General features: G+C 39.9%; 1 protein-coding gene across 1 annotated transcript; it reads left to right on the top strand.

The window, feature by feature from the left end:
- The first annotated feature begins 640 nt into the window (after positions 1 to 640).
- On the top strand, positions 641 to 27,138 carry WDR75 (WD repeat domain 75). The gene is made up of 21 exons (XM_059168628.1): positions 641 to 777; positions 2,673 to 2,802; positions 5,251 to 5,316; positions 6,188 to 6,278; positions 9,907 to 10,031; positions 11,483 to 11,553; positions 12,540 to 12,659; positions 12,984 to 13,072; positions 14,889 to 15,047; positions 16,095 to 16,154; positions 16,246 to 16,361; positions 17,302 to 17,477; positions 18,603 to 18,760; positions 19,243 to 19,423; positions 20,438 to 20,532; positions 21,333 to 21,428; positions 22,062 to 22,231; positions 22,771 to 22,830; positions 25,257 to 25,403; positions 25,836 to 25,927; positions 26,806 to 27,138. The coding sequence occupies exons 1-21, from the start codon at positions 692 to 694 to the stop codon at positions 27,011 to 27,013; spliced, it is 2,496 nt and encodes an 831-aa protein (XP_059024611.1). The 5' UTR covers positions 641 to 691; the 3' UTR covers positions 27,014 to 27,138.
- The last annotated feature ends 592 nt before the right edge of the window (positions 27,139 to 27,730 follow it).

Raw genomic sequence — 27,730 nt, 5'->3', positions numbered from 1 at the left:
CGACGGGGCAGCCGAAGCCCACGCAGCCGGCGCCGAGGAGCCCACGAAAGGGTCGAAGGACGAGAAGGTCGGAGGGAGCGGCGGGCGGTGCGAGCGGCTCCGCGCAGGCCCTCACCGGCCCGAGTCGCGGGGCAGGCGGCCGGCGCCCACCCTCGGGACTGTCCAGGCCACGGGCACCCGCGCCACGCTCGGCGGCACGCGAGGAGGCGGCGGGACGAGCCAGCGCGCGGGCAGCGGGCAGCGGGCAGCGGCCCTTCACCGGGAGCGCGGCGGCGGCCCCGAGAAGGCCGAGCGCCCGCGCCAGCCCGCGGCGCCGAATCACAGCGCGGGAGCGGCCTCTGGCGGGGCGGGGCGGGCCGGCTGGCGGTCACGTGGTAGCCCGACGCCGCCCTTGAGTCCTGGCGGAAGAAGGGACAGAAGCCGATCGACGGAGCCGGGAGAAGCTTCCTTGTACTAAGTAGGCGCTCAGCGGCGTCTAACCTCAACGGAGCGTCTCTGTGTCTCCGTCTCGCTTCCCCCTTTTCCACTCGTGTCCGACGTTAACGTCGCCCACACCAAAGATGGCGGCTGGGTCTTACCACCGAGACGGAAGCCTAGAGGAGCCCCCGCTCGGGCTCTGTGGGCGGAGACTCGCGCGCCGGAGGCCGTTCGGGGCGGGCCCGCGAGCCGGGGACCCTGCGCCTGCGCGAAGATGGTGGCGGCGGAGAGTGTGCGCGTGGTGCGCTGCGGCGGCAGCGAGCTGAGCTTCAGGCGGGCGGCGTTTTCCGCGGATTCTAAGTACGCGGCCGCGGCGCGTCGGGCCCGGGCTGGGGGGCGTGAGTCGCGGGGCGGGGGCGGGGCGGGGGCCGGGCCGGGCTCGCAGGCGCGCGCTGTGGCTCCGGGAAGCGCGTGCGGCGGCGGCCGGCTGGGCGGCCCGCGTGTCCCCACCCGGCGCGGCAGCCCGGGGACAGCTCGGCCGCCGCGGCCCCTGCGCGCCCCGAGGAGCGCCCCCGTCGGGAAGAGCCGGGCCTGGAGTTGCGGGGCTCAGATTCGGGTCCCGCGCGCGCCCGGCTTGTCTGACGCGGCCCCGCGCGGCCGGAGCTCAGGTCTCGCGGCGGGACCCGCTCCTCGGCGGCCGCGGCGGTGTGCGGGAGCCGCGTTCGGTCGTCTCGCGGGGCCGGGAGCGGGGCGCGGCCGCACAGCCTCCGGGTGCCCCGTCCCTGCCGGCGGCGTCTGGCGGGCCGCGGGGCGGAGGGGTCCCGCGCGTTTCCGTCGGTGGAGACGCCTCCCACCCCGGAGGAGTGCGGGCGCCGGGGCTCGTGTCCCGCACGGCGCGCTGCTCCGGGTGGGCGAGAGTCGCCGGGCGGTGCCTCCGGGGCCGGCCTCGCCGCGCTGGAGCCGAACGGACCGGGCACGGGGCCTCCCCTGTGCCCCCGCGTCGCGCCCGGGACGCCTCCGCACGGGTCCTCGCCCGGCCCCGCGCCGCCCTGAGCGTCCCCGGACGCGGTGCTGATCCGCCGCGGGGGCTGCGCGTTTGCAGGAGGGGCTCGCGGGGGCTGCGCGGCGGCTCCGGGCAGACCGGCCACAGCGCCCCAGGGCTCAAGTCTACACCGTGTCCTCAGGGCGGGGGACACCGACCGACTGTCACAGCGTCGCGGCCGAGGGGGGTGCGGTCCGACGGCGGGACCAAGCTCGCGGGACGGGGCACGAGAAGGCAAGGGCCGCGCCGGCGACGGGGGCGCTGCGGGCTGCGGGTGCCGCGCGGGATGAAGGTGCTCCGTGGAGCGAAGAGGCGGCCGCAGCCCAAGGGGAACCGCACACCTCGGACGTCCTTAATCTGCTGCGTCTCCCGCCTGCGGCTGCGGTCGGCCGCGTCCTGGGTCCGAGGGGAACGTGTCTGGGCAACAGCGCGACGGGGACCGGCACGGCAAGGCCGGATGCGCGGGTTCCTCCTCCCGCGGTGCCTCGGTCCCTGGGCGTCGGGTGATGCGGTTCAGACTGGATGGGACGTGGGAATCCGAGGCCGTGACGGCCTTTTCCGAACTTTGGGCGGCAGACAGATGCGCGCAGATGTCCGTGCATGTGAAGAGAAGCGGTTCGGCACCGCGCGGGCAGGACTCGGGCCAAGTCCCGTACAGGGCGTGGGGGCACAGAGCAGAGGTGGAGCCCAGGAATTCTGCGGTTGACCTTCCAGGTGCCGGTCACGCAGGTGCAGGGTCTAGTAGAAATGGGCACACAACACACATCTTTTTTCTTTGTAGAAACTAGAAGATTTGGACCTCTGAGCTTTGTTCTGAGACTGCATCCATAATGAAAACTGTCGAGTAAACCTTGCCCCCCACTTAATGACCTTTAGTAATTTAGGAACCTCTGCCGCAGATCCAAAAAGCAAGACCAACCGTTTAGCAACAAGAACTGTCGTCGTCTGTGTACTCTGCTGCAGAAGAGGCCTTGCCAACGGGACAGAGCTCCGACGGAGCGTTTATGAGGTGGTGTCCCAGTGATCAGGGACAGTGAGGGACATGGGACCATGCTGTCAGAGTGCTGCTGTCAGAGTGGTGGTGTAGACTTAATACATGCCGCACAAGTTTTACTATAAACCTCTGTTGCAAGTTACAAATTTTCTCATGGACTATAAAAAAAGATGATGCTTTCTGCAGAATATATGAGGCTTAATTTTTTCTTATTTGCAGGTATATCTTCTGTGTCTCTGGAGACTTTGTTAAAGTTCATAGCACAGCTACAGAAGAATGTGTACACATATTGCAAGGACACAGAAATCTGGTGACCGGAATCCAACTCAACCCCAACAATCATCTACAGGTCTCAAATGATTTATAATTGATACTTTAGTATTGGCTTTGTTGTTCCCAGGAGATTATGAATTGATTTTGGCTGGGAGACTTTCCAGGTTATAATTAGAAAAATACAGATATCTCTTGCTTTTCAAAAGTTTGTATTATGCCACTTCATTTTTACAAAGAAAAAAGAAAAGCAAAAATTGTGTTCAGTATTTATTTTGCAACAAGGTGTTACAGAGGCAGCATGCACCCTTCCAGCGAGAGTGGCACCACCAGTCTCCTTTCCCAGGGGCTACCTCTCTACCTTTAAACTGTCTGGGAGCATCTGTGCTTTATCTCCATGTATGTCATACATCCATCAGCAAGATGAGTCCCAAGGTGTCAGAAAAGCATAAGAGAGGTTATTTTTGGGGTCTTGGAAAATTTTTCCATATGAATTAATGGCAGTTACTTTTGTTTTATACCATTTCCACTGCAAAAGGTTTCCAAAGGATACTTACAGATCAGATTTTCAGATTCAGGGTATTTTTCCACGTATTTTTAGTTATTAAAATAGGTTCACAGCCTAGAACTACATTGCCCCCCATACTGTATTCTGTAAACCATTTGTTCCAAGGGATGCTGATAGGTGTTGTTTAAAAGAAGACATTCTTGGCTCTATGAGTTTCTGAAATTCAGGGCTACGCACAGTTAGGTGAATTTTTGGTTGTAGAGCCTCTCAAGTCCTTTTATAAGCGTTGTGAATATCAGGAAGGGGTGTATACCATTTCGTTTCTCCAGTTTATATGCCCTTGAGCCCTTTGGTTTCTGGAACACATTTTTGAAAATGCTGGCTAAAAGGGATTGCTGTTAGAGACATGTTCTGTTACAGATGAGACTCCAGTGCTGGTGCAGATCTCACCTAATCAAAGCCAGTGCTGGACAAGAAGGGGTTCTTTAGTCAGTGGATGGACCAGATAATTGCAGGATGAACTTGGGAGTCCAGTTTAATGCAACCCTCCTACTCACTCCACAAAAGCAGCTCTTCTCAGAATTCAAAAATAATGAAATGTCATTTTCATTCTATCCTTACATTCTAGCAGCTACTAAAGAGATCTCAAACATTTTACTCTTGCTCTCGTTTTTTTATCAAGTTCCATTTTTCTGGATTAGCCCATGTGGAAGTTATTGCTTGATACAAGAATAAATTTGCGTTGCCATTCACTTTATTATCACAGAGGAAGTAGGGCATAAAGAGACAGTGATCTTTTCTTTCCAGAATTAAATGAGCTACTGTGAAAATCAAAGTTAAGTAGCTTTTCTTCACCGTGCAAACGCATATTTGTTTCTTTACTGTCCTATGAGGATTTGACAAAAGTGTTGTTACTTGTTGCATTTGAATCTTTTTCATAGCAGAAATAACCGTTTGTTAAAATTGGTATTTGTGAAGTCTGTATTACTAAATTTTATACCAAAACAAAAAAACAACATATACAATGCATAAAAGATCTATCTCAGATGACTGAAAGTTAACAAACTTAGAGGAGGAGAATTTTACTGACAGGGTTGGTGGAGGTGATCGGGAATGCAGATTCTCTGGACTTCAGAGTCTTGGGATTTGTGTGCTAAGCATTGTTTCGACAGTGATTTTGTGGTTGCCTTACTTGATTTTACTGATCCATGTTCATGATTTTTCCTTAATGTGTAGTACTTGCAATGCATGTTTCTTTTCACTGTAATTCTTTTACTTGAATAGATAGTAGTCATAATTTTCTGTTCTCTAATTCCATGTCCACTTTGGCAGAAATCTTAAAACTGCCACTTTCGGAAAACTAAATTCTTTATAAACGTTATAAGCAAAGTATTTTTCACAGTAACAGCACCAAGGAATCCACTGTGACCTAAGTAAAATCAAGTCCATCGGGACAAAAAATATATGTTATTAAGGCCTTCTGGTGCTACCAAAGTGTTGGGCACAACCCACTGCCACAAACGTTTGGTTACAACTGCAATGAGGATGGTGTAGAAATTGAGTGGCCAAAACTTTAGAGCACCCGCCATTGCCACAGCATCCAAGTGCACATAACTACTGTTGTACTTTATAAAAGTATTGTCCCTTGGATGTGTTGGACAATTTTTTTTTTTTTAAACAGGACAGTCTTATCATTTGAGAAGCACTCTTTTAATACCCATGTAAGATGATAACAGTTCTGCTAATAAAAAAGCACGGGGCACTGCGAGAAATATCAGCAGGCTCTGAAGTGCTTCCATAGCTTAGTGACTTACCATCTCCCTCTTGAAGATAGAGGGCTGACTTTTGTGCCCCCTCATTTTAATTAAAACTTGAAGTTCCTAAACAATATGACTCTACCTGTTTAGGGCTACTAATTGAATAAACAAAAACATGTCATCTGTATCACTTAATTATTTGTTTGATATCTTAATGAAGTTCTATTTTGTAATAAATTTTGTACTATTTTTACTCTTTTAGTTGTATTCTTGTTCCTTTGATGGCACGATTAAACTGTGGGACTATATAGATGGCATTTTAATAAAGGTATGTGTTTTGATTTTCTAGTTTTCTTATTTGAAAAGGGGTGGCAACATAATTTAATGACAGATACGATGTTATAAGGCTTAATCTTTAGATAGCCTTTCTAAACAAATTATGAAACTCATACATCATAAAAGAAAAGAAAGTTGACTATTTGAAAATGTTAAACTTGTAACAAAAAGATGAGCAATAAAATCAAAAGAAAATATTTATAAAAGTCACTGTCCCTAATACACAGAAAATATACAGAAAACCAGTAAGGGAAAACTAATAACCTAGTAGGAAAAAATTGGCACAGGGTGAGTATATGTAATTCACGGAAAAAAATAATAACCAGTAAACATAAAAAGGTGTTTAATCTCAGTAATAAAGAAATGGCACAGCATTTTCCCCTGTCAGTTTAGCCAAATTGCAAACTGCAAAAACAATTTAGTGATAGGTAAAGTATAGAGAAACAGATACTTTGATTTTTGTACATAATCACCTAGAGTACAAGTGAAAATGAAAAAATAACTTTTGCTCTAGCAATCTCACTTTTAGGAATCTCTTGTTGAAATAATGATGTGTGTGTAGCATTGTTTATGGTAGGAAAAAAAATTAATATAACCTTGATGTCCGTTAAAGTTTCATATTCATTCAGTAGAATACCGTGTAACCATTAAAAAGAAGCAGGTGGATCTATATGTATTAATTTGAAAGTTTATTCAACAAATATATATTGAGTGTCTTCTGTATACCAGGTATTCTGATTTGGGGATACAGCAGTGAACAAAATGGATTAAAGAAAAGTCCTTACCCTTTATGGAACTTATGTTTGAGGGTTGGGGGTAGACAGACGATAAACAATATGGTACTTTTTTTTTTTATCTTTCAGACTTTCACAGTGGGACATAAACTTCATGCCCTGTTTACTCTAGCCTGTGCTGAGGATTCTGTCTTTGTTATAATAAATAAAGACAAACCAGGTATAGTATAATTTTGTTTTATATAGCATTGGGTTACTCTTTCCATAATTTCTCAAAATTTGAGAGTTTGGTTTTAGTTTGAAGTTAACATTTAAGTTTAAATGTTAAAGCGTTTAAATTCCTTCTGTTCCAGCATTCATTTTGAGGATGCTTCCCTCTAGTTCTGAAATACACAGTGTGGGAATGATTACTTACTATATAGTTGTAAAAATAGATGGCAGAGCTCAAATTTCAAAGCTGTTTTGAAGAGGTGGGCTAGAGTTTGTCTTTCTCCTAACCTTAATTGGTCATTCTTAAGCCTCACTGTCCTTTTATCCATTATTGAACACCCATTTTGTTGATCTGTCAGAAATAGTGTAGAAAACAGTTTGATACTAAGAGCTAGTAGTGGTTCTGGGTTACTGATTACATGTTCATTATCATTGGAACATGATTTCATTGAAATTGCCATGTTTTAGAGCATTTTATGAATTCCTAGAATATCTTCAGTGGTAACAAAAATTGCCCTTTAGCAGAGAATTTGATACATCAGAACACTGACATGAGGGATATATCCAAAGAATTTTTCTAAAACTGGAATTCAGTAAGGCCACTGCATCCTATGGTGTTCTGTATAAAATATAGCTGTCTTTAGAAGTCAAAGATGAGGGGCGCCCGGGTGGCTCAGCGGGTTAAAGCCTTTGCCTTCGGCTCAGGTCATCCTGGGATCGAGCCCCGCATTGGGCTCTCTGCTCAGCAGGGAGCCTGTTTCCCCCTCTATCTCTGCCTGCCTCTCTGCCTGCTTGTGATCTCTCTCTCTCTGTCAAATAAATTTTAAAAAACTTGAAAAAAAAAGTCAAAGATGAAAGCAGCTTTAAGATGGTTACTGAGAAGTCTGCTAGACTGGCTCATGGCTCACTAGCTAAATGAATCCTTTCCATGGTGTTTTTTTGTTTATTGTCTGGATTTAGTTGGAGGGAGGAGAGGTATTTTTGTGTATGTGTATGTGTGTTTGTGTTTGTGTGTTTTTGGCTGGAACAAATTTGCAGATTGTTTTATATCATGGACTTTTAAATTACCTGAGAATAGTTAAAACTGGAAAAAGTACATTTTCTAGCTAAAAATCACTTGATGAAGTTTATTAATGAGTATTTTATTAATCAAAAGTGTGATACGAAATCATAAAAGCAGTAGTAAGTTCAGTTTTCACGAAATCATAAAAGCAGTAGTAAGTTCAGTTTTCTTATGTAGCCCATAAACCACCTCTCAATGACTTTCCAAAAAATGTTCTGAAAATGGCAACATTTCTTAATTAAGTCTCCTTCCTAGTTGACTGTTTTAGGTAAGTAACACTTTTCAGTATTTAAGTTCTTTTTATGGATAGATTGTTAATGTCTGTCCACATACTAATAATTTAGATTCCTAATCTCCCTGACAATTGATTCATTAGTTTTGAAATTTAGTCTAGGAATCTGAATTTTTTTTACTTCTCCAGACGATTAAGCTCATTCTTCACAGTTGGTAACCAGTCTGTGTACTAACACCACGATTTCTCAGTGGCAGTGGTAGTTGCTAATAGTTGTAGCAAAACTTGTTATCCATGTTAGTGAGATTGGTGATTCTTTACACTGGCTGAACATAAGAATCACTCAACTAACACAAAATGTTCAGATGCCCTGTGTGGGGGCCTGTTTACTTAAATATACCCTAGTTGAGTCCAACATGCAAGCCAGGATAGAAAACTATTGATCTCTAAAGTAAAGACCTTGGCCTTCACCTCTTGGAGTTAACCAAATGCTGTAATGTAGTCTGAATTCGATTCATGGTGGGATTAGTGTTACTCTCCAGTACTTAACACATGAACCCTCAGCATATGAGAATAAATGTAAACATGAAAATGTGAATTAAGCTTAAAATAGCATTTCATAGAATAGATCTAAATATATATCCTTCGTTTGTTTCCTCTTTGTTCCACAATCCAAAACCAGTCTCTGATTAAAAATTGTATAAATCATGTTGAAGTGTGCTTTGCTGTTTTAAAAACATTTTTTATTTACTTTTCATCTTTCATGGTATCTTTTTTTTTTTTTGACTGTATGTAATTTATTCATTTAATATCTAACTAAAAACGTACTATGTGCTGGATACTATTCTGGCTGCAGAGAACAAAACAGATGATCCCAACAATAAGCACTATATCAGTCATCAGATATAATAAGCTGAAAGATGCTTTAGAGAAAAATACAGCAGGAGGGGAATAGGCAGCATTGGAGAAATATGTATTTAAATAAGTGGTCAGGGAATGTTCTGAGAAGAACAGTATTGGAGAAGCATGTGCTATAGGATATCTAGCATGTTTGAGGAATAGCAGGGAGGTTGAATTTGATCCAGGGGAGAATAGATCATATATAGCCATAAAGGCCATTGAATGGACTTCAGTTTTTACTCTGAGTTGTTAAAAAAGCCATTGAAGAGTCTTGAGCAGAAGAGTAAAATGATCTGACTTAATTGTACTGGATGATCTGGCTTGATGAGAATAGAGTAAATGCGGACAAGGATGGAATTAGAGAGTACAGTTAAGAGGTCATTGCTTGGGGCACCTGGGTGGCTCAGTCGTTAAACGTCTGCCTTTGGCTCAGCTCATGCTCCGGGGATCCTGGGATCGAGCCCCGCATAGGGCTCCCTGCTCGACGGGAAGCCTGCTTCTCCCTCTCCCACTCCTCCTGCTTGTTTCCTCTCCCACTGTGTCTCTCTCTGTCAAATAAATAAATAAAAACCTTTTTTTTTTTTTTTTTTTAAAAAAAAGGTCATTGCTTAGGCGATGAGAAATTAATTGTGTTCTGAGTGTTCTTGGAAGGCAGAGCCAACAGGGTTTGCTGATAGTTTGATGTGAGATGTGAGCGAGAAGTCCAGGACAACACGAGGATTCCGTCTAAGCAACTGGGGGAATGGTGGTACCATTCCTTGCAGTGGGCAGAATTGGGGAAGACTAAATTTAAAAAGGAAAATGCAGAGTTCAGCATTTGGGCTTGTGAAGTTTGAGATGACTCAGAAGGCTAGAAGAATCAGGAGTTCAGAGCAAATAAGTGGACTGGAAACGGGAAAATGGTAAATTGATGTGTTACAGAAGTTTGTAGTCGTTATAATACCTGAGAGAATAAGGAAATAGCATAATAAAATGCAGCTATTTTCTCCCGAGATTTTTTTTAATGGGACATAAAGAGAACCGCATGTCAGTATTATATAAGAGGAGATCTATCTTGTGAGTATGTGGCAAGCATAGAGCATTTCTGCAAGCTCTCGGATGGGCTGTTGCCTTTGGCTGCTAAGTTCATCAGTACACCGTATTCCATCTCCATTGTAAAGGTCAGCTTAATACCGTGGAATACAGATTATACTAGAAAGATAAACTGTTTTCTGTTTTAACACATATAGAGCATGTATGTTTAGGAGTTGTAAAATTAGACTTCCGTTTCAAACTTGAAAATTCAAATGAGTACTCCAACCTGAAGACTCATTTTGTTCAAGGTGGCCTAGAATTATTGCCATCAATGAATTCTAGAATACTAATTAACAGTTTCATATAAATACGTGTACATGTTCATTTTTTTTAGAGAAGCTTTATATTAATATAGCTTCCTTTGGCTAGATGTATTTCAGCTGGTTTCAGTGAAACTGCCAAAATCATCGAGCCAGGAAATAGAAGCTAAGGAGCTCTCCTTTGTTTTGGATTATATAAACCAGTCACCCAAGTGCATTGCCTTTGGAAATGAGGTAAAATTTGTTTTGGTTTTCTATTTTGTATATAATACCTCTTGGCAGCAGTGTTTCCTCTGAGCATTTTATGTTATAGTCCATGAGTATTGCCCTGAGTTATAGTATTTTTGTTAAGAGCTAATAAGTTTGCTCCATTACTTCAGCTTGTATTTGTGGTGTGGATTTTTTAGGATTCTTAATTTTGTATATGTCTATTGTTCTTGTAAACCTTCTAATTGTTCAAAAAAATACCAATACTTCAGCACTGGAACTCTTTCATAGCCTGCTCCATGTAAAAGCCACTCAGATCCTTTCATTTTAGACTATGTGTCTTTAGAAAATATGACCTTCCTGTCCATAATCAGTGTGCCCATTTTAGAAAATTGAGAAGTTTAAAGTGAAGAAATTAAACCTTACTGCTGATATTTGAAGAATCTCTTTCTGGACTTTTTCCTAAGCATATGTAAAATAACTTTTCCCAAACTGAATTAGGATCCGAAGGCTTTTTACCTTTGTCTTCATTTAATATTGTAACATGAGTGTATATTTAAATATTCATCAGAAATAATAACTCTGTGATGTTTCTACCTTGATTTAGCCTTTCCTTATTAATAATCACTTTGTTATTTTCAAGTCAAGCACCACCAAAAGTCCCTAGATGACACACTGTGGTGGCGTGTTTCTATAGTCTAAGTTGGTAGCATTCTTTTGGCTTTGTTCTAAAAAAGGTTGATTTCTTATAGTAGAGAAAACACTTTAATAGTAAAGACTGACAGTATTGAACATTAGCAAGATACAGAGCAAAGGTAAACATCTGTCCTTTCCATGAGCCAGAAGTTTTCCTCCTACGTACAGAAATGAGGACATGACCAAAATGATTAGTATTCATAGGAGCTCCAAAGTGGAAATAACCTAAATGTACATTAACAAGAGAATAAGTAATTTGTGGTATGTATTCACGTACTGGAATGCTGCTTCGTAATACTAGAAACTAATGATACGGATCAGAGCATGAGCGAATCTCGGAAAGATGAGGAGGAGCTGGAGTTCAGATGCAAAACTGTACATTGCGCAAGATTTCTGTGTGATGTTCTAGACCAGAGAAGTAATAGAAATCAGTGGCTGCTGGCCGGGGTAGGGACATTGGGAATGACTAGAAAAGGGGACAAGGAAACACTTAAAGGTGAAGAAAATGTTCTAAATCCTGTGGTGGTTGTTACATGAATATAAATGTCAGACATTGCATTATTTTGTATGTAAATTATGCCTTAATGGAAAAAATTCAAATAGAGGACCCAAGTTCTTTTAATTTTAAAAGGATTATTCTATCCACAGCTAACTATAGCATTTTCTATTGTGCTTAGTGTGTGTGTGTGGGGGGGATTGTTACTATGTTAACTTTTGTGATGAGAACCATTTCTCAAAAAGTGTTGCCTATCTTAGTGAATGTCACCTCTTTACAATACTAGGGAGAGTATGTTGCTGCAGTACGGGACTTTTACTTGTCTGTCTATTTTTTCAAAAAGAAAACAACATCGAGGTAAGAATTTCTTTTTGATCACCTTACTTACTTGAGTTTGTTGTAATTTTATTTCAACTTCATACCTATGATTCAGAGCTGGTTCTAGTTTCTTGTTGCAAGTGATTATTAAATTGCTACATATAGAGGTAGTTTTTAACCCACAATGGATAGGGTTAAAGGAATCATTAGTCACAAAAACCTAGAGAGCTTTGTCCAAGCAAAACCCCTTGTCCACTTAGATTCTTGTGTGCATATATGTCAAAATTGGATCTAGTTTGAAAAGGCTAGCCCAGGTGGTCCTTACTGCCTTTTTTTTTTTTTTTCTTTTTTTTGGCTATAGGAGTGAGTGTAGGCTTCAGAATACCTGGGTTTAAAATGAGTCAAATTTAGTCTCTTTCTTGAAGCTCAGTGTAACTCAAATTAATATAGATTTAAAGTGGGGATAATATCTACCTAATAGAATTGTAAGGATGAATGAAATAACATATTTTAAGGAGACTTGTGCCAGGCACGAGTAGTGACTCTTCAAGTGACACGGTCCCCTCTTCCCTTTTACCCTGTCAAGATTAACGTGTTTTTCTTTGCAGTGAAATAAGGATCCTGATGTCTTTGGACACATCAGTTAGTTGTCTTAGATATAATTTATTAGGTTTGTTCGTACTTAATGTTAAAATTTAGCTTCAGTTGACAAGAAATTTGGACAAGCTTGGCTCGAGCAAAAGCCACTAGAAGTACTGTCTGGGCTTTACTTTGATGTCAGTGGCCTCTGTAGACAAGTTATCATGGTAGAATGTTGGTCACATGGAGTTTATATTGTATATTAGTAAGTGTTTGCAAAAAAAATATTCTTGATTCTTAGTCACGATTTTTCTTTTTAAAGTCATGCATTTATATTCAGTGAATTTTCAATGCTCTCCAATTTGGTTGATAAGGGCATGAACTCCCTTCTACTTTTTATCACCACTTACCAAGTGACTTTAATAATTGACAGTTTTTTCTTCTAGGTTTACTTTATCATCATCAAAAAATAAGAAACATGCTAAGAACAATTTTACGTGTGTAGCATGTCACCCGAAGGAAGACTGCATAGCCACGGGACACAAGGATGGCAAAATTCGTCTTTGGTCAGTTCACTGTGGAGAGCACGGTGACCCCTTACGTATCATTTGCATTAGTCGTGCAGAACAGAGCTGTCTGTGGTTCAGGGTGAAGAATGTACTGGCAATAGAGATGAGGCTTTGCTGGCATCCTTTGTTTCTTGTCTTCCTGTGTTCTTCATTTCATAGACTAATTATTTTTGAATTTCTAACCTGGGGGTTGAGAGAGGAGTTAAAATTTCCATGTTGCCTAAAATTGTTTTATCGAGGAGAACTTTTCATTACTTTTTGCCCTTCCTTTCCTAACTTAATGCCTTTGGTCGAATTAACAATTTTGGTCTTCTCCAATAGGAGGAATTTTGATGATGATAAGAAATACACGTACACATGTTTACATTGGCACCATGACATGGTTATGGATTTGGCTTTTTCAGTGACAGGTAAGTGAAGTTTAATAATTAAAATGAACTTTTGAAATACCTGGATTAGTATTCACTGCATTTATACTTTGAAAGATTTAGAATTGCATGGACCAAAGGAATTGTGGACACTTGTATATAACTCCTGTGGTTTGAGCTTTCTTCAGCACAGTACGATATATTATAGGTCAGTGATAAAATCCTTGTTAACAATAAAGAACCTATTTAAATTACGTTAGTTTTTAAAAATGTAATTGTAATTAGCACATGGCTAAGTGCTTGTTGTCCGTAAGAGTAGCTGTAGTTTATCTGGTACAAACGATCATGCTGTGCTTTATGTCTACTATCTCACTTAGTTCTTGAAGCTATGAAATAGATGTCATTTTGCCCATGACATGAGATTTGTACTTGAGAACTGACTCGCCTAAGGCCACACAGTTGTTAAGTAGGATTTGGACCTAAGTCTAATTCAGAAATGTGTTTTTAACTGTTAGATTACCTCATTTGCATTTATAATTTTAAATTCAGAACTTGTGTTTCGTTTAAGCTGCATGAGAGTGTGCTTGAGATTCTGTCTCCCTCTGTTCCTCCACCCACTCTTGTTTGTATGTGCTCTCAAATAAATAATAACATTTTAAAAAATAGGTACACATATATGTACTGTTTGTGGTATATCTAGTACAAGGTTGTCAGTAAAATGTCAGCATTAATCCTGTATCAGTGTAAGAGAATGGAGGAGGAAAATTAGTTGTCTTTGTAATTGAGCTACAAATTATAGTTGCTTTGAGAACTAGTTATAAGTTCAAGCAAATATGAACAGTATAAACTGTTTTGGCTATGCTTTGCGCCCAGTCACACCGTGTGAACACTGAATTAATTAGTTCTTTCCAGTCCTTAATCCCTTCTTGTCTCAGGTCAGTGTATTAGGACCTCGAGTTAATGCTGAGTTACTGAGAATTTTTATCATGGGTGTAGAATTCTTTTGCTCTTTCTACATTTTTTAAGATACTCATGATCATTCTCTTTGTTATGTAAATGGAGTTAATTACACTTATTTTTCAAGAGTTAGGATAACTTCACAGTTTTACAATAAACTCAGCTATGCGATATGTTATCCTCTTAATATATCCTTGGATTCAGCTTGCTAATACTTTGGGAATTTTCATCGATCATGAAATTGGCTTAGAACTTTCTTATAATTTATTGGGTTGGTAAAGGATTATGCTGTTCTTTTAAACAGGTTGGGAAGTGTTCTTTGTTTTTTTGTTTGTTTGTGATTTTTTTGTTGCTTGGAAGAGTATGAAATAGGTTCATTTCTTAAGTGGAAAAATTTGTCGTTGAAGCCATCTGGTCCCACAGGATGTTTGTTTCATTTAGTTTTTCTGTTATTGGCAGAAGAGTTGGTCAGAACAAACTAGTTAGATATTGTTGGAAAGGAAAATCCCAGAATCAGTGATTGTTAAGTCTGTTGACTCTTAATCTCAGAAAACAAACTGAGGGTTGCTGGAGGGTAGGGGAGTGGGGGGTTGAGGTGGCTGGGTGATGGACACTGGGGAGGGCATGTATTGTGGTAAGTGCTATGAATTGTGTAAGACTGATGAATTACAGACCCGTATTCCTGTATACAGGCATGTATTATTTGTATGTGACAAAAAAAACGTTATTTGTTAAAAAAAATTTTTTTGTCAAGTTTATTAAAAGATAGGAACATACTTGTTTGCATATTTTACAAAATAGTTTATATCTCTAGCATGGTAGGAAAAATTTAAGTGTTGATTATATTTTTCTACTTTTCCCCCAAATACCGTCCTTTTCGTTTGCGTGGATGGATGGGAAGGCACCAGTCTGCTGAGTGGTGGTCGTGAATCTGTCCTCGTCGAGTGGCGCGATGCAACAGAGAAGAATAAGGAGTTCCTCCCCCGTTTGGGAGCTACTATTGAACACATCTCAGTCTCGCCAGCAGGGGATTTGTTCTGTACTTCTCATTCTGATAACAGTACGTCTGACTTTGTCGTGGAGAGATAGAACTGTGCAGCTGGGGAGTGGAAAACGAGAGACCTAAAACTAAGAGGAACGTTAAGATTTAATAAGCGTTGTTTTCTTCCATTCTTCCTCTTTTCTCCATTTTCTCCATTTCCTTTTTTTGACTCTAGAGGCCACCAGAATCCACATTTTCAGGGTAGTTGTTATAAAAACGTAGGGCTAAGTGTATTTGGTTCTCGTTGTGCCGTCTCCATTTCAGAACCTTTACATGTGGGATGTGGAGATAATGGGAGGCTTTTGTGCCTTCACAAAAGGCAGTGATATTTTCAAAAGAACGAGGTATGTTCCGTACTCTCAGCAGGGGGGTCCTGTGGGTGCTGACAAGATGAGAGGCAGTCTTGTATACCTCCAGATCTTTTTGCTCATTCTTTTGCTTTTCAGCCTAAATGTAGATCTCAGAGCCCACTGTGTCCTTTCCCTTCAAAAAAAACCATGACTGGGGACACCTGGGGGGCTCAGTCATTAAGTTTCTGCCTTCAGCTCAGATCATGATCTCAGGGTGCTGGGATCGAGCCCCATGTCGGGCTCCCTGCTCAGCGGGAAACCTGCTCCTCCCTCTCCCACTCCCCCTGCTGTGTTCCCTCTCTTGCTGTGTCTCTCTCTGTCAAATAAATAAATACCTTTTAAAAAAAATAACCGTGAGCAATCCGTTAGTGCAATTACTCATTTCAAAGTAAACAATCTCTTTTTGGGTATGTAAGTTTCTGAATTAACACTTAAAATATATTCATAGGTACAACTGATAAAACTTAAAATTTCCAATAACAAAAACAAAAAAGCCCCTCCTTCCCAGCCTGTTTTTTAGCTAAATCCCAAAATATACTCCTGATGTCTTTTTTTAATTCCTGATTTTCTAATAATACTGAGTAAACTGAACTTACTAAGTTGTTTTGTATTCTGTTGTATTTTAGAATGATATAAATTGAACTGATTTTTTTTTTTAACCTTGAAGCTCTGACTGATTTATAGGTTTTTTTGTTTTTTGTTTTTTAACCCACAGAGATAATAATAATTCACCGAAACCTTGAGGCATCCGCAGTAATTCAAGGCCTAGTAAAAGGTATTACAAAACCCAGTGGATTTATAATCATGCACAATTTAAAAGTGAATATTTGTATGATCTTAACTATTGTTTGTCACTTCTTTTGTAGACAGCAATATCTTTACTGGTTTGATGATTGATCCCAGAACTAAAGCTTTGGTTTTGAATGGAAAACCTGGCCATTTGCAGTTTTATTCTCTACAGCATGATAAGCAGTTATACAATGTAAGATTGCCCTCCATTAACTAGCCTTAAAACTAATGGAGGTTTCCAACAACACCACTAGAGTTAAGTAACTTACTTAGTAGCTTCTAACAGACTAAGCCACCCAGGTGCCCCACTTAGTAGCAGTTGGCACTCCTGTGCTGGCTGTCCGTGTAATTATGTTTTAGCTCTCAAATATCTCTGCCTTTGAATTACAAGAGTAGGGAAATAAGAAAATAAGGATTGTAAATACAAATATGTTTCTGCTTTGTGGTAAAGTGTTGTCATATGTACATACCAATGATAAAATTTTCAGTATAAAGAGGGATGCTGCTTATTAATCCAGACTTGCTATTTCTTTATGCCCCATAGTACCCTTTATTAATTTCTGTCATAGCAGCTCTCCACTTGATCTCTTTCTTTCCCTTGCTTTTAAACCCCCGAAGAAAGGAAACTTAGTTCTTTATACATTTCCAGTACAGAGCCTGGAAATAATACTTACTCAATACATGTTTAGTAAATAGACAAGGGAATGGGATAAAAGAAACAAAATAGTCTACTTAGAACATTGCTATCTTTACCATGTCAAAATTGTAGATTTTATTTTTACTCTAGTTTTTAGTGATGTGGAATTTAACCATGAGATTTAATATCAAGCTCTTTGTTCATAGAAACAAGGGAGAAAAGCATTACTGTCAATTAAAGGTTCTCTTGTGTTATGTACACAGGTACATGTCATCACTAAAAGGTCATTAAAGAATAATGCCACTGAACTGGTGCTTATAATGTGCTTTTTTAATGGCAGTTTTGATATCCATAACTAATAGTTCAGTTTTTTCCTTTATCTGAGAACTTATTACTGCAGATTCTAGAAATTATCTTTGTAGTTACCATTTCTTTGAAAACTTTAACATTTATGTATTTACATTAATTAACTTTTTGGATATTTTTAACCCATCAGTTAGATATAATACAGCAGGAATATATCAATGATTATGGTCTGATCCAAATCGAGCTAACAAAGGCCGCATTCGGCCGCTACGGTAACTGGCTTGCGACAGTGGAACAACGTCAAGAAAAGGAAACCGAGCTGGAGTCGCAGATGAAACTGTGGGTGTACGACAAGAAAACACAAGGGTAATACTACGATATGAGTAGAAAATATGGGACTTTGTATTTTATGGTTTCATTTGTCAGTCTTTAAAATGTTTTATATTGATAAATTTTAGAATTAGAGAAATGAGGGAGGTGTTACTGTACTAATAAATAGCCTTTCAGCTTTCTGCTCTGAGTAAGCTTTGGTGTACCCCCAAATTGTAATATCCTCTCTATGTACGAATGAGGAAACATGGGAACGTGACCCCACCTTCATCCCCAAAAACATCAGACATAATAGCAAGCAAAGCTGGAGTTAGAATCCAAATTTCTTAGTTCCTTTGCTCTATTCACAATTATATTACTTTCGGGAAAATGCACTGATAGGCAGCAGAGGTATGTTGTAGTGTAACATGTATGTTTGATTAGATAGGGAGTTTACTAGTTTCTCAGACCTTGATTATAGTAGCCATTTATCAAGTCCCCGTGGCTTGTCTAGAACCAGTCTTCACAGAAACACTGTAAGATAAACTTGTTTTCCACATTTTAAGGTTGAGGAAACAGACCCAGAGGGATTAATAGATGATTGCTAGTCACTTTTCTTGTAGTATGGACTTCTAAAAAAAAAAATCACAGCAGAGTCTTGCCCCACTGTTCTTTTAAGAGCACCATGCTAGGTTATCATGCGTTCATGGCAGCACCTTGTCAAGCTAGAAACAAGCTTTGAGATGTAGTTTGGATGGCTCAATATTAGATGCTAACCAGGATGGTTTGAAGAGGTAGTTTGCTGTATTTTCTTGCCACAGGTAGGGGCTTTGGGGCTTATTTTTGAAAGTAGATAGCCATCTGAGTTCTGTATAGTTTTCTTGCAGAGTTTAGTGTGATAGGCTTCCCTGTATTGTTCTGTGATGACTGCTATTTTATGTAGGTTGACAGTATACATAATCTCTCTATTGCATAAATTAACACAAAGAGGTCATGTGTTAGACCTCTTTGTATTCTGTGGCCATTAGGGATAGAGCACCCAGTTGTTTGTCATTCTAGATGACAATGTATCTTGCCCATTCTTAAAGATGCTATTGTAAAATGTACAGTAAAAAATTCTTACATGACAATATATCATATTGTTCTGAGGTAAGAATAAATTGATGATTGCCTCTTTCTCAGGTTTGTTCTCAATACAAAGATTAACATGCCACATGAAGACCACATCACAGCTCTCTGTTTCTGTAATGCAGAAAAATTTGAAAACCCCACCTTGGTTACAGCTAGTAAAGATGGTCACTTCAAAGTGTGGATATTAACAGATGATTCTGATATATACAGTAAGTTAATTAAATATGATATGTCTAAAGAGTGTATAATTTTAAGAATTAACCTCTTTAATAATGGTCTCCGTTCCGGGAGGACATTTTCTGCCTTATTTAACTTCTGTGGCTTATTGCCTAATTTTAAAAGATTTAAGAGATTACATTTTACATCCTTTTCCCCAAAATCTGTACATTTTCATGACTTTTTTGATCAGTCATGTGCTGATTATTTCAGTGAGGGTCTGTGTTTAAGGCGGGGGCGGCTGGGGGTGGGTGGTTCTTTCACGGTTCCTTCACTGTCCACTAGAGGGAGGTCAGGATTTCCAGGACGGGGCATATATTTTAAGCCAGTCAGTGCTTTGGAGCATTTCTAACTCCGGTTTCAAGGAGCAGGGTTTTTTGTCGCTTCTTCTGTAATCCATACTGCTTCTAACTACCGTTAAAGTATTATCTAGCATTTATACCATTTCTGAACTATATGCTCTATGTTTCCACAGAAAAAGCTGTTGGCTGGACCTGTGACTTTGTGGGTAGTTACCACAAATACCAAGCGACTAACTGTTGTTTCTCTGAAGATGGCTCTCTGCTAGCAGTTAGTTTCGAGGAAATCGTTACAATATGGGATTCAGAGACATGGGAGCTTAAATGTACATTTTGTCAGCGAGCTGGGAATATAAGGTAAATAATTTGGAAAGTATGTCATACTGGTTTGTTTTTTATTTAAATGAGTTTTTCCACATAAACTTTAATAGTAATTTATGCTTCTGCTAATGGTAGTCTATGGGTCAGTGGGGGTCAGGACCAAACCAAAATGTAGGAAGATAAAAATTTGGGGTATGTGAACCCTTTGCTGTGGCTTTACCCATTTCTGAAATGAGAGTTCACATTTAACTCTTGACCTACAGATTTCTTTTTTCTTCAAAATCAATATTTTTCATGGTTATGCTACTAAAAATAAACGCTAATAAGGGTCAGTGGATCCAGACAATGCTTTTCTTTTGTTTTCCTATAAAAAAACAATGTCATGCTCAAACCTTGTTGTGTTCAAAAAGGCGAAAGAAAAAACAGCAACATCTGGCACTTCAGGCAACTGCCATTTGAGGAAAGAATGGCAGAAGGCTAACAAGAGGGCGCCTGCTGGCTCAGGACCTCAGCTCAGGTCCTGGGAAAGAGCCCCGCATCGGGCGCTCTGCTCAGTAGGGAGCCTGCTTCCCCCTCTCACTCTCTCTGCCTGCCTCTCTGTCCTTGTAATCTCTGTCCATCAAATAAATAAAATCTTAAAAAAAAAAAAAAAAGCTAACAATAGTTTTTAATTCCCAGCATACCGGATTCTGAAATTGCTTTGTAAAAATTCTTCAGAATTTATATTGCAAATTTTCTTCTAAGTTAAATGAACATAAAAAAGGGTTTTGTTAAATGACTGTATATTTCGCATACATGTTTATAGTATGTTTCAATAAACTATACTGTATAGCATATTAAAGAAAAGAATTGGTCCTCAAACCTATTTTTGTAAAGAAAATAGCTTAATAAATATTTTGCTCTCCTTAGTCCCATTTTTCTGCAGGATAATTGAGAGCAAAAATGTGTCTTTCTAAAAATCTGCATTGCGTAAAACTATCCTAGAAATCTGCATGCTGGAACTCAGCGTACCGGAACTGATGGTTAACTTCTTATGGTTTTTTAATATAGGCACCTTTGCTTTGGGAGATTGACTTGTTCAAAGTATCTTCTTGGCGCTACTGAAAATGGCATTCTTTGCTGTTGGAATCTGCTCAGTTGTGCACGTAAGATACTTACTTTACTATAAAGTGGCAAAGCATCTGTTAAGTGGCCAGTAAGCTTTGGCATTTTAGGACTTCTGGATCATATCTTCATGTTTCTATGCGTAGAGTACATATAATTTTTCACATGTCACATTATACCAGCAAACTTTGGAGTGCTGAGCCTGTAAGAAATGCACATTATTTGTAATCTGTGTACTTGACCATAAATTGACTTCCATTAGCCTTGCTTTTCCCTACTGTGTATAACTTTCTGTTGCCTTCTGTGTTCCACAATCTCATAAACAACCCGAGGAGTGTTTCTGCGAATCTGTAACCTGCACTAACGTGCAGAATCCATGGCTGCTTTAACTTTGAATGTCTCCTTTCACAAGCCTCAATAACAAATGTGGACTTTTACTCATTTTACTTATTGGTATTTTATGCATTTGAGTATGTTTGCAAGGCATGGTGGTTGCTTAGTAATGACCATGTGTGAAACTCTGCATGTCTTCTCTACAGTGGTTCTGGTTAACATTTTGCCCATGTTCAGCAGCTGTGGAAAAGTACCGGAAAGTAGTTGCACTGAAATAATAACCATTTCATAGTACCTGGGTTTTCTGCTTCCTGCCCCTCGCAGGAAGCTTCCACAGACGTTTTCAGTTTGTCTCCATGTGTTATTTGGAAGTGTAATATCCCTCTTCCTGAGAATTAATAGAATTGATTGTCCCAGTAAAAATTGAGTACCCACTTTAAATAACAGGCTTAGTAAAAAAGCTTTCAGTGACTCTTTCTCTAGAAGTGCATTGCTCTTTTCTCCCCAGTGGAATGGAGTGCAAAGTTAACCATTAGAGTTATGGAACCCGATCCTTGTTCGGAGAATATTGCTGCAGTCTCTCAGTCTTCAGCGGGTTCAGACTGTAAGTACAGACCATATTTTGATAATAAGAGGAGATCTATTAGCTAAATTTTCTTTTTGACAACTTTAATAGAGCGTGAGTCAAGCTGCCTTTAAATCAAGTATTTATTTTAGGCCACTCTACCTGAAGTACTGTCCTCTCTCGAGTTCCTAGTCCAACATCTCGTTCCGTACGCATTCATAACTGACTCCTAGGAGATTTCCAGTACATCCCTCATTTTTTACCAGGCCAGTCCCACTCGACATTCAGAACATCCCAAGAGAGACTTTTCCCCTCTGAAGCATTTTAAGAAGCTTTAATCATTCTTCCTCTGTACACTGTCTACAGATCCCTGTTCCAGTATGTTAAGACAAAATTCCACAATCACATTTTGGTGCCTGCTGCAGGAGGCCAACCTGGTCTCTGGAGCATGGATTCTTCTTCCTCCTTTTCATCTTCATAGCCCTCATTCCTAAGCTGCTTGGCACATAGCAGGCATCCAGTAGATATTTGTTGAATCAAAGCCTAAAATAATCATGACTTGAACATTTTACTCAGTGGGGTAAGTCCCAGATTAGTGTGGTCTGTCATCCTGAGGCTGGAACTAACCTTCGCAGGCAAAATATTATGGTCTGTTTGTTTTTTCCCCTCTAGTGTTTGTATTTAAACCTAGTGAACCAAGACCATTGTATATTCAAAAGAATATCTCCCGAGAGGAAGTCCAGTGGGGAGTGTTTGTTCCACGAGATGTGCCCGAATCATTCACCTCTGAAGCTTACCAGTGGCTGAACAGATCCCAGTTTTACTTCCTAACAAAGTCACAGGTGACCATCCCACCTCAAAAAGGCAACCACTTTGTATATGTAATTTTCAGTTGCTTAGTATTTGAAAGTACTAGCCCATAACAGCTGGACCAGGGGTATTAAAGGATTACTTCCCAAAAGAAGTAAATCTAATATGCTCAGTAGAACAGTATTACTAGTATTAAGTGTATTAGCACAACTTTACCCCACACCTTTGAGTCTCTTTGGGTATTGTTTGCATTATCTCCATGACACACACAAAAACAAAACAAAAAAAACTAAACTAAAATACTTTAAATGGTACTTATTAGTGTGCTGGGTAGATTTTAGTTTTAGTATTTGCTTTGCCATAATAAAAACTGGCTTTAGTTTGATCCAAGAGTTGAATCTGTTTCATTGCCAATTCTTCAATAACTTTTCTCAGGACAATCTTCTAATTGTCACAGCAGTTATTAAATATGTTATAAATCTTCTATTACTTTCCTTTGGGCATATTATATAAAGATGAAGAATTGACCTCATTTTTATTTAGATTTTGCATCATTAATCTCTCTTTTCAGAGTTTACTGACATTCAGTACGAAGTCTCCAGAAGAGAAACTCACACCAACCAGCAAACAGGTATGTTTCAGCCGCTCGTGGCGCAGACTGCATTGCCTCCCTCCAGAGATAACCTTATCTGAGTTCAGCTATGAGGAAAATGTTCCACCTGCCCAAACATGGTATTAAGCATAAACTTAAAAGCTACTTGCCTCTTTGAGGTTATATTTACTCTTCTAAAGTGTAGCTTTAATTTGTAATATCAAAAATATATGCTTGTGATTTAAAGAGTCAAGTAATTCTACAAGACTTTCAGGAAAACTTCCCAACACCACTGTGCCGTTACCCACAAAGATAATCACTTTCTACTCTTTTAGCTAGTTTTTATTTGCCTTCCTATCTCTAAGAAACGTGTTTCTATTGCTAATTCTACATTTTTCGGTTATTGTCTGTTTACTGATCTATTCAAGTTGTTACTCTTTTCCACACCACCACTTCCCGCATGCACATAACACAAACCCCTTTCCTGTTCCCCGGTTTTCTCAGTGTAGATAAATCAGGTCAGTACTCGTTAGAACACTGTAAACACAGTTCCTAGCTGAGTCATGTCGTTACCAGACAGATTATTTTCCTTTTATTTGCAGCTGTTTTCTCCAGAGTTAAGGATTGCCATCTTCTTCTTTGCGTAGTTCTCCATTTACTTCTCATCTAATTCACCCCCAGACTCAAGTGGTGTGAGTCTTCTCTCAGTATTTCAGGTACATGAGGTACTCTTTCAAGTCTTGAAGGAGTATTTCCAAGAGCCTCTGTCCTGCTTCAGTCTGGACCAGCTACTCTGTGAATACCTGCTGCACAGGAGTCGTGGGATCTCCGTTTGCCATCGTCTGGGCATTCATTCCTCCTCTAGCTTTCCCCTTGCTTCGGTGAAGCACATTTCTGTTAGTGCATGGGATGCAAACTTAAGACCTCGCATGTTTGGAAATCTCTGTTCTCACCCACTTGTCTGGTTGTTCGCGTTGCAAAGGTATAGGTTGAAAATCATTCTCTCTTAGAACTTTGAAGGTATTGTCCTATTTTATAGCTTTGGGTGTTACTGGAAGTCTAATACCATTCTTATTCCTGTTCTTTTATCTGTAAACTAGCTTTATTTTCCTCTGAAAACTCAGTTGAATTTGTAAAACAATTTTTTTGTTGAACATCAATAGACTAGGGTCAGTTCTAGACGCTTGGAATACAAAACAGTCAGTTCTCTAAACTTACAACGTGTATAGTCTAGCAGAAAGATACAGCAAGCGTTAAGTAAGTGAAATATGTAGTACTTTAGAAGTAGTAAGAATTATGGGTGGAGGAATAGAGGAAAAGCGGTGTGGGGTGCAGCTTGCCATTTTATGTAGGCCAGGCAAAGTACACTTTTGTCCTAGAAATGACTGAGGAAATTACTTCTTTGCCTTCATTTTCTCCATTCTTTTTCTGGGACTCTTGTTATTTAGTGCTGGACCATCTTCTGTTTCCTGGGAGATTGTTTCATCCCCATCATCTAATCTGCTTTTTTCTGGTTTGCACGTTCCCATTCCCATCATTTGTTTTCCATCTATTTTGGTCTCTTTCATAGGTTTTCATCACAGCCTGATCATCCTTGGCTGTCTTTTAAAAGGGATCAAGAAAGCCATTTGGAAGGTTCCGCCGAGATGGAGTTTGTCTGCGGGCCTCTGCCACCTAGCTATTTTTGAGAAAGTCTCCAAAGTCATTGTTTGTAGGTCTTTTTTCTTAGACTGGTTAGATTTCCCCGATAAAATTCTTCTAAATTCTTTACTGGAGGATAGCAACCTAAAAGCACCCTCTGAGGTACAGCTGCCTTCAGCTGTGAAAACACTGCCACCAGCCCCACCAGGCAGTTCAGTTTAAAGACATACTTCTGTTCCATCCCTCCAAGGAATGTACTTCCAGCCCTCTCTTGGGGCTCAGAAGGAAATCTAGGAATCTGCATGCTCTCTAAATGGACTTTAAACCAGGACACCCAGTTATTGTTAGCCTTTTTCTGAGGTTACTGTTGCAATTGTACCAATTCCTGAGCATTTGTAGGATTCAGCAATATAAATTTGGGTGTTTCTTGACTTTACCCCCAGCCAGCTTAGAATTCTTTCTCAGGTCTACTAAGTTACCTACTACCTTGAACTTGTTTTCCAAAACCTTCCAACATCTTACTTACCCATTTTCTTTCTCACTGTGGGTTTATGTCCTTTTGAAAACCCATTTGCTGTCATTTGTCATTGGGGGAGAAACAGTAGTGTGTATTTTGTTCTGTTATCTAAATGTCCACTGTTAGCTTTTCCCCAATAAGTGGGCTGCTAGGCCTCAGTTGTTTTACTTGTAAAGAGAATCATATTAGATAATTTTTAAAGCTCCTTTCACCTCTGACATTTTATGACTGCCAATACTTTTTATTGAATCAAAGTCAGTTCCTCCTTTTTATTGTAGAAATTTCCCTTTGTCTTAAATCCTTACAGCTACTAGCAGAAGAAAGTCTTCCAACAACACCATTTTATTTCATATTGGGAAAACACAGGCAACAGCAGGATAAAAAAATAAATGAGGCTTTGGAGAGTGAATTAGTACAACTACCCTTAACAGAAAACATACCTGCAATTAGTGAGGTAAGTAATTCATAACAAACAGATTTAAAGTGCCTTAAGTTAGAGTTTATACAATTTGTAACATAACTTTTTTTTCTTTTTTAAGATTTATTTGAGAGAGAGAGTGTGTGTATGTGGGGAAGGGCAGAGAAGGATAGAGAAAATCTTTAGCAGCTAGACACGGGGCTCCATCTCACTTGCCTAAGATCAAGACCTGAGCCAAAATCAAGTCAGATGCTTAGATGCTTAAGACTGAGCCACCCAAGCATGCCTGTAACAGATAACTTTTGAATAATTACTTGGTTTGGGTATTAGAACTGCACAATATACAAATAACATAAATTTATGATTCCAGATTACTGGAAACAAACCCTATTGGATTCCGCTGGTGGCATTAAGTCTTTTTAAATGAAGCCCTGTTTTAATGTTGTTGTTTTTGTTTTTTTACTCTAGCTTCTTCATACTCCAGCCCATGTACTACCATCTGCTTCTTTCCTGTGCTCCAAGTTTGTAAATTCATTGCTGCTGTCTAAGGAGACAAAGAGGTAAAGCAGTTTTTAAAATGTTTTGTTACCTTTTCCTAGAATGTTCTTTCACTGTGACTCTTCAACAATGTGTGGGGTAGAGGCACTGACCCCCTGCATAGTCAAATCCACACATAACTTTTGACTTCCATAAAACTTAACTGCTAATGCCTGATGGTGCTTGAAAGTCTTAATAACATAAACACTCAATTCACACACATTTTGTATGGTTTGTGTATTATATACTGTATTCTTTTTTTTTTTTTTACGATTTTATTTATTTATTTGTCAGAAAGACAGGGAGAGCTAGCGAGCACAGGCAGACAGAATGGCAGGCAGAAGCAGAGGGAGAAGCAGGCTCCGCGCCGAGCAAGGAGCCCGATGTGGGACTTGATCCCAGGATGCTGGGATCATGACCTGAGCCGAAGGCAGCCACTTAACCAACTGAGCCACCCAGGTGTCCCTATATACTGTATTCTTAAAACTAGAGAAATTAGTCATACAGAAGAGAAAATATATTTATGATATTGTATTCCAAAAGAAATCCATGTATAAGTGAATCAGTACAGTCCAAATCCATGTTGTTAAAAGTATTTCTCTTTATTTTAGCTCTAATATGCAGTTAAAGGATATAGGACTATTAAGCCAAGTGAATAAAATACATTGAAAATTTAAGATTTCTTGTGTGTATAGTTTAAGGATTTGTTATACAACTAAAAATTATACTTTGTAAATTCACCTATTCTTCTATAATAACCCATTTTTGATGTGTACTCAATAACAAGATTTTTAATTTACTTTTTCTGTATGGTTACAATTCTATATAGGTGTCTTGAATTAGAGAGTTATCTAGAAATTTTTTTAATAGTAATTGTTTATATTTTATTTTGTTATGAAAGTGGTGAAGAAATCCTTGAAGATGTAGATATGGAAGAAGAAAAAGAAAGTGGTGATGATTCGGATGAAGAACATGATTTTACTGAAAATACCCAGGATACAAATGACACAGAACTGGGAGAAGACATTATACATCAGTTGTCAAAATCTGAAGAAAAAGAACTAAGAAAATTCAGGAAAGTAGACTACAGCTGGATAACTGTTCTTTGAGCCTGGGAGATGGAAGGTTATTGCACTTTGTATTTCTTTTATCATATATTGATACTCCAAAAACATCTACTTTGATGTTATTTCTCTCCTTAAAATAATAAATGTGAACAGGCTTTCCTTCTTAAGTAATTGGTAATACAAAGCTGTGTTTGCATCATGCTTTAGAGTTGCTGGGTGCATTCATACACACACTATCTCATTTTTATTTTGAGTTATGTCAGCCTTAGAAATAACCAGATATTTTCTTTACAAGTGATTACATCATTACATCCCCTTTGCTACAATTTGGAGATACAAAAAGTTTTGAAAATCAGAACTTTTTGTTGATGATATTGTTAAGTTTAGCAAGCAAAATTTATTTGGTGACCAATAGGACCTGAACAGATGTGATATTTTCTATAGACCTGCTTTATACCTCTTTAGTGTGTTTATTTCTCAAAGAGAAATTTAGAGAAATAATTTGATTATACAGTGTTCCACAGATCCCACTGAGGGCATTTAATAATATGGGCTGCCTAAAATCAGAAAAATTCTAAATTCAAATCATTTGTCCCCAAGGCTTTCAGATAAGGACTTATCTGAAAGGCCTTACCACAAGTAGCGTGGTCTACTTGTAAATATAAATTTTTAGGAAAGTCTTGGAAGATAGAGGAGGAGCTGATATTATTTTGTCAGTGTTATGGCTGTGTATACTGAGTCAAAGAACCACTATTTTAA

This window comes from Mustela lutreola, chromosome 3 (assembly GCF_030435805.1).
Source record: "Mustela lutreola isolate mMusLut2 chromosome 3, mMusLut2.pri, whole genome shotgun sequence".
NCBI lineage: Eukaryota > Metazoa > Chordata > Mammalia > Carnivora > Mustelidae > Mustela > Mustela lutreola.
The sequence above is the reverse complement of the archived record's forward strand: the minus strand, read 5'-3'. Positions and strand labels throughout refer to the sequence as shown.

Bases quoted from the DNA above. Each gene is read 5' to 3' on its own strand.
- WDR75 (XM_059168628.1), top strand. From the start codon at position 692: ATGGTGGCGGCGGAGAGTGTGCGCGTGGTGCGCTGCGGCGGCAGCGAG. The intron at 2,803-5,250 runs GTCTCAAATGAT...TTACTCTTTTAG, and splicing joins ACCCCAACAATCATCTACAG to TTGTATTCTTGTTCCTTTGA. The intron at 21,429-22,061 runs GTAAGTACAGAC...TTTCCCCTCTAG, and splicing joins GTCTTCAGCGGGTTCAGACT to TGTTTGTATTTAAACCTAGT.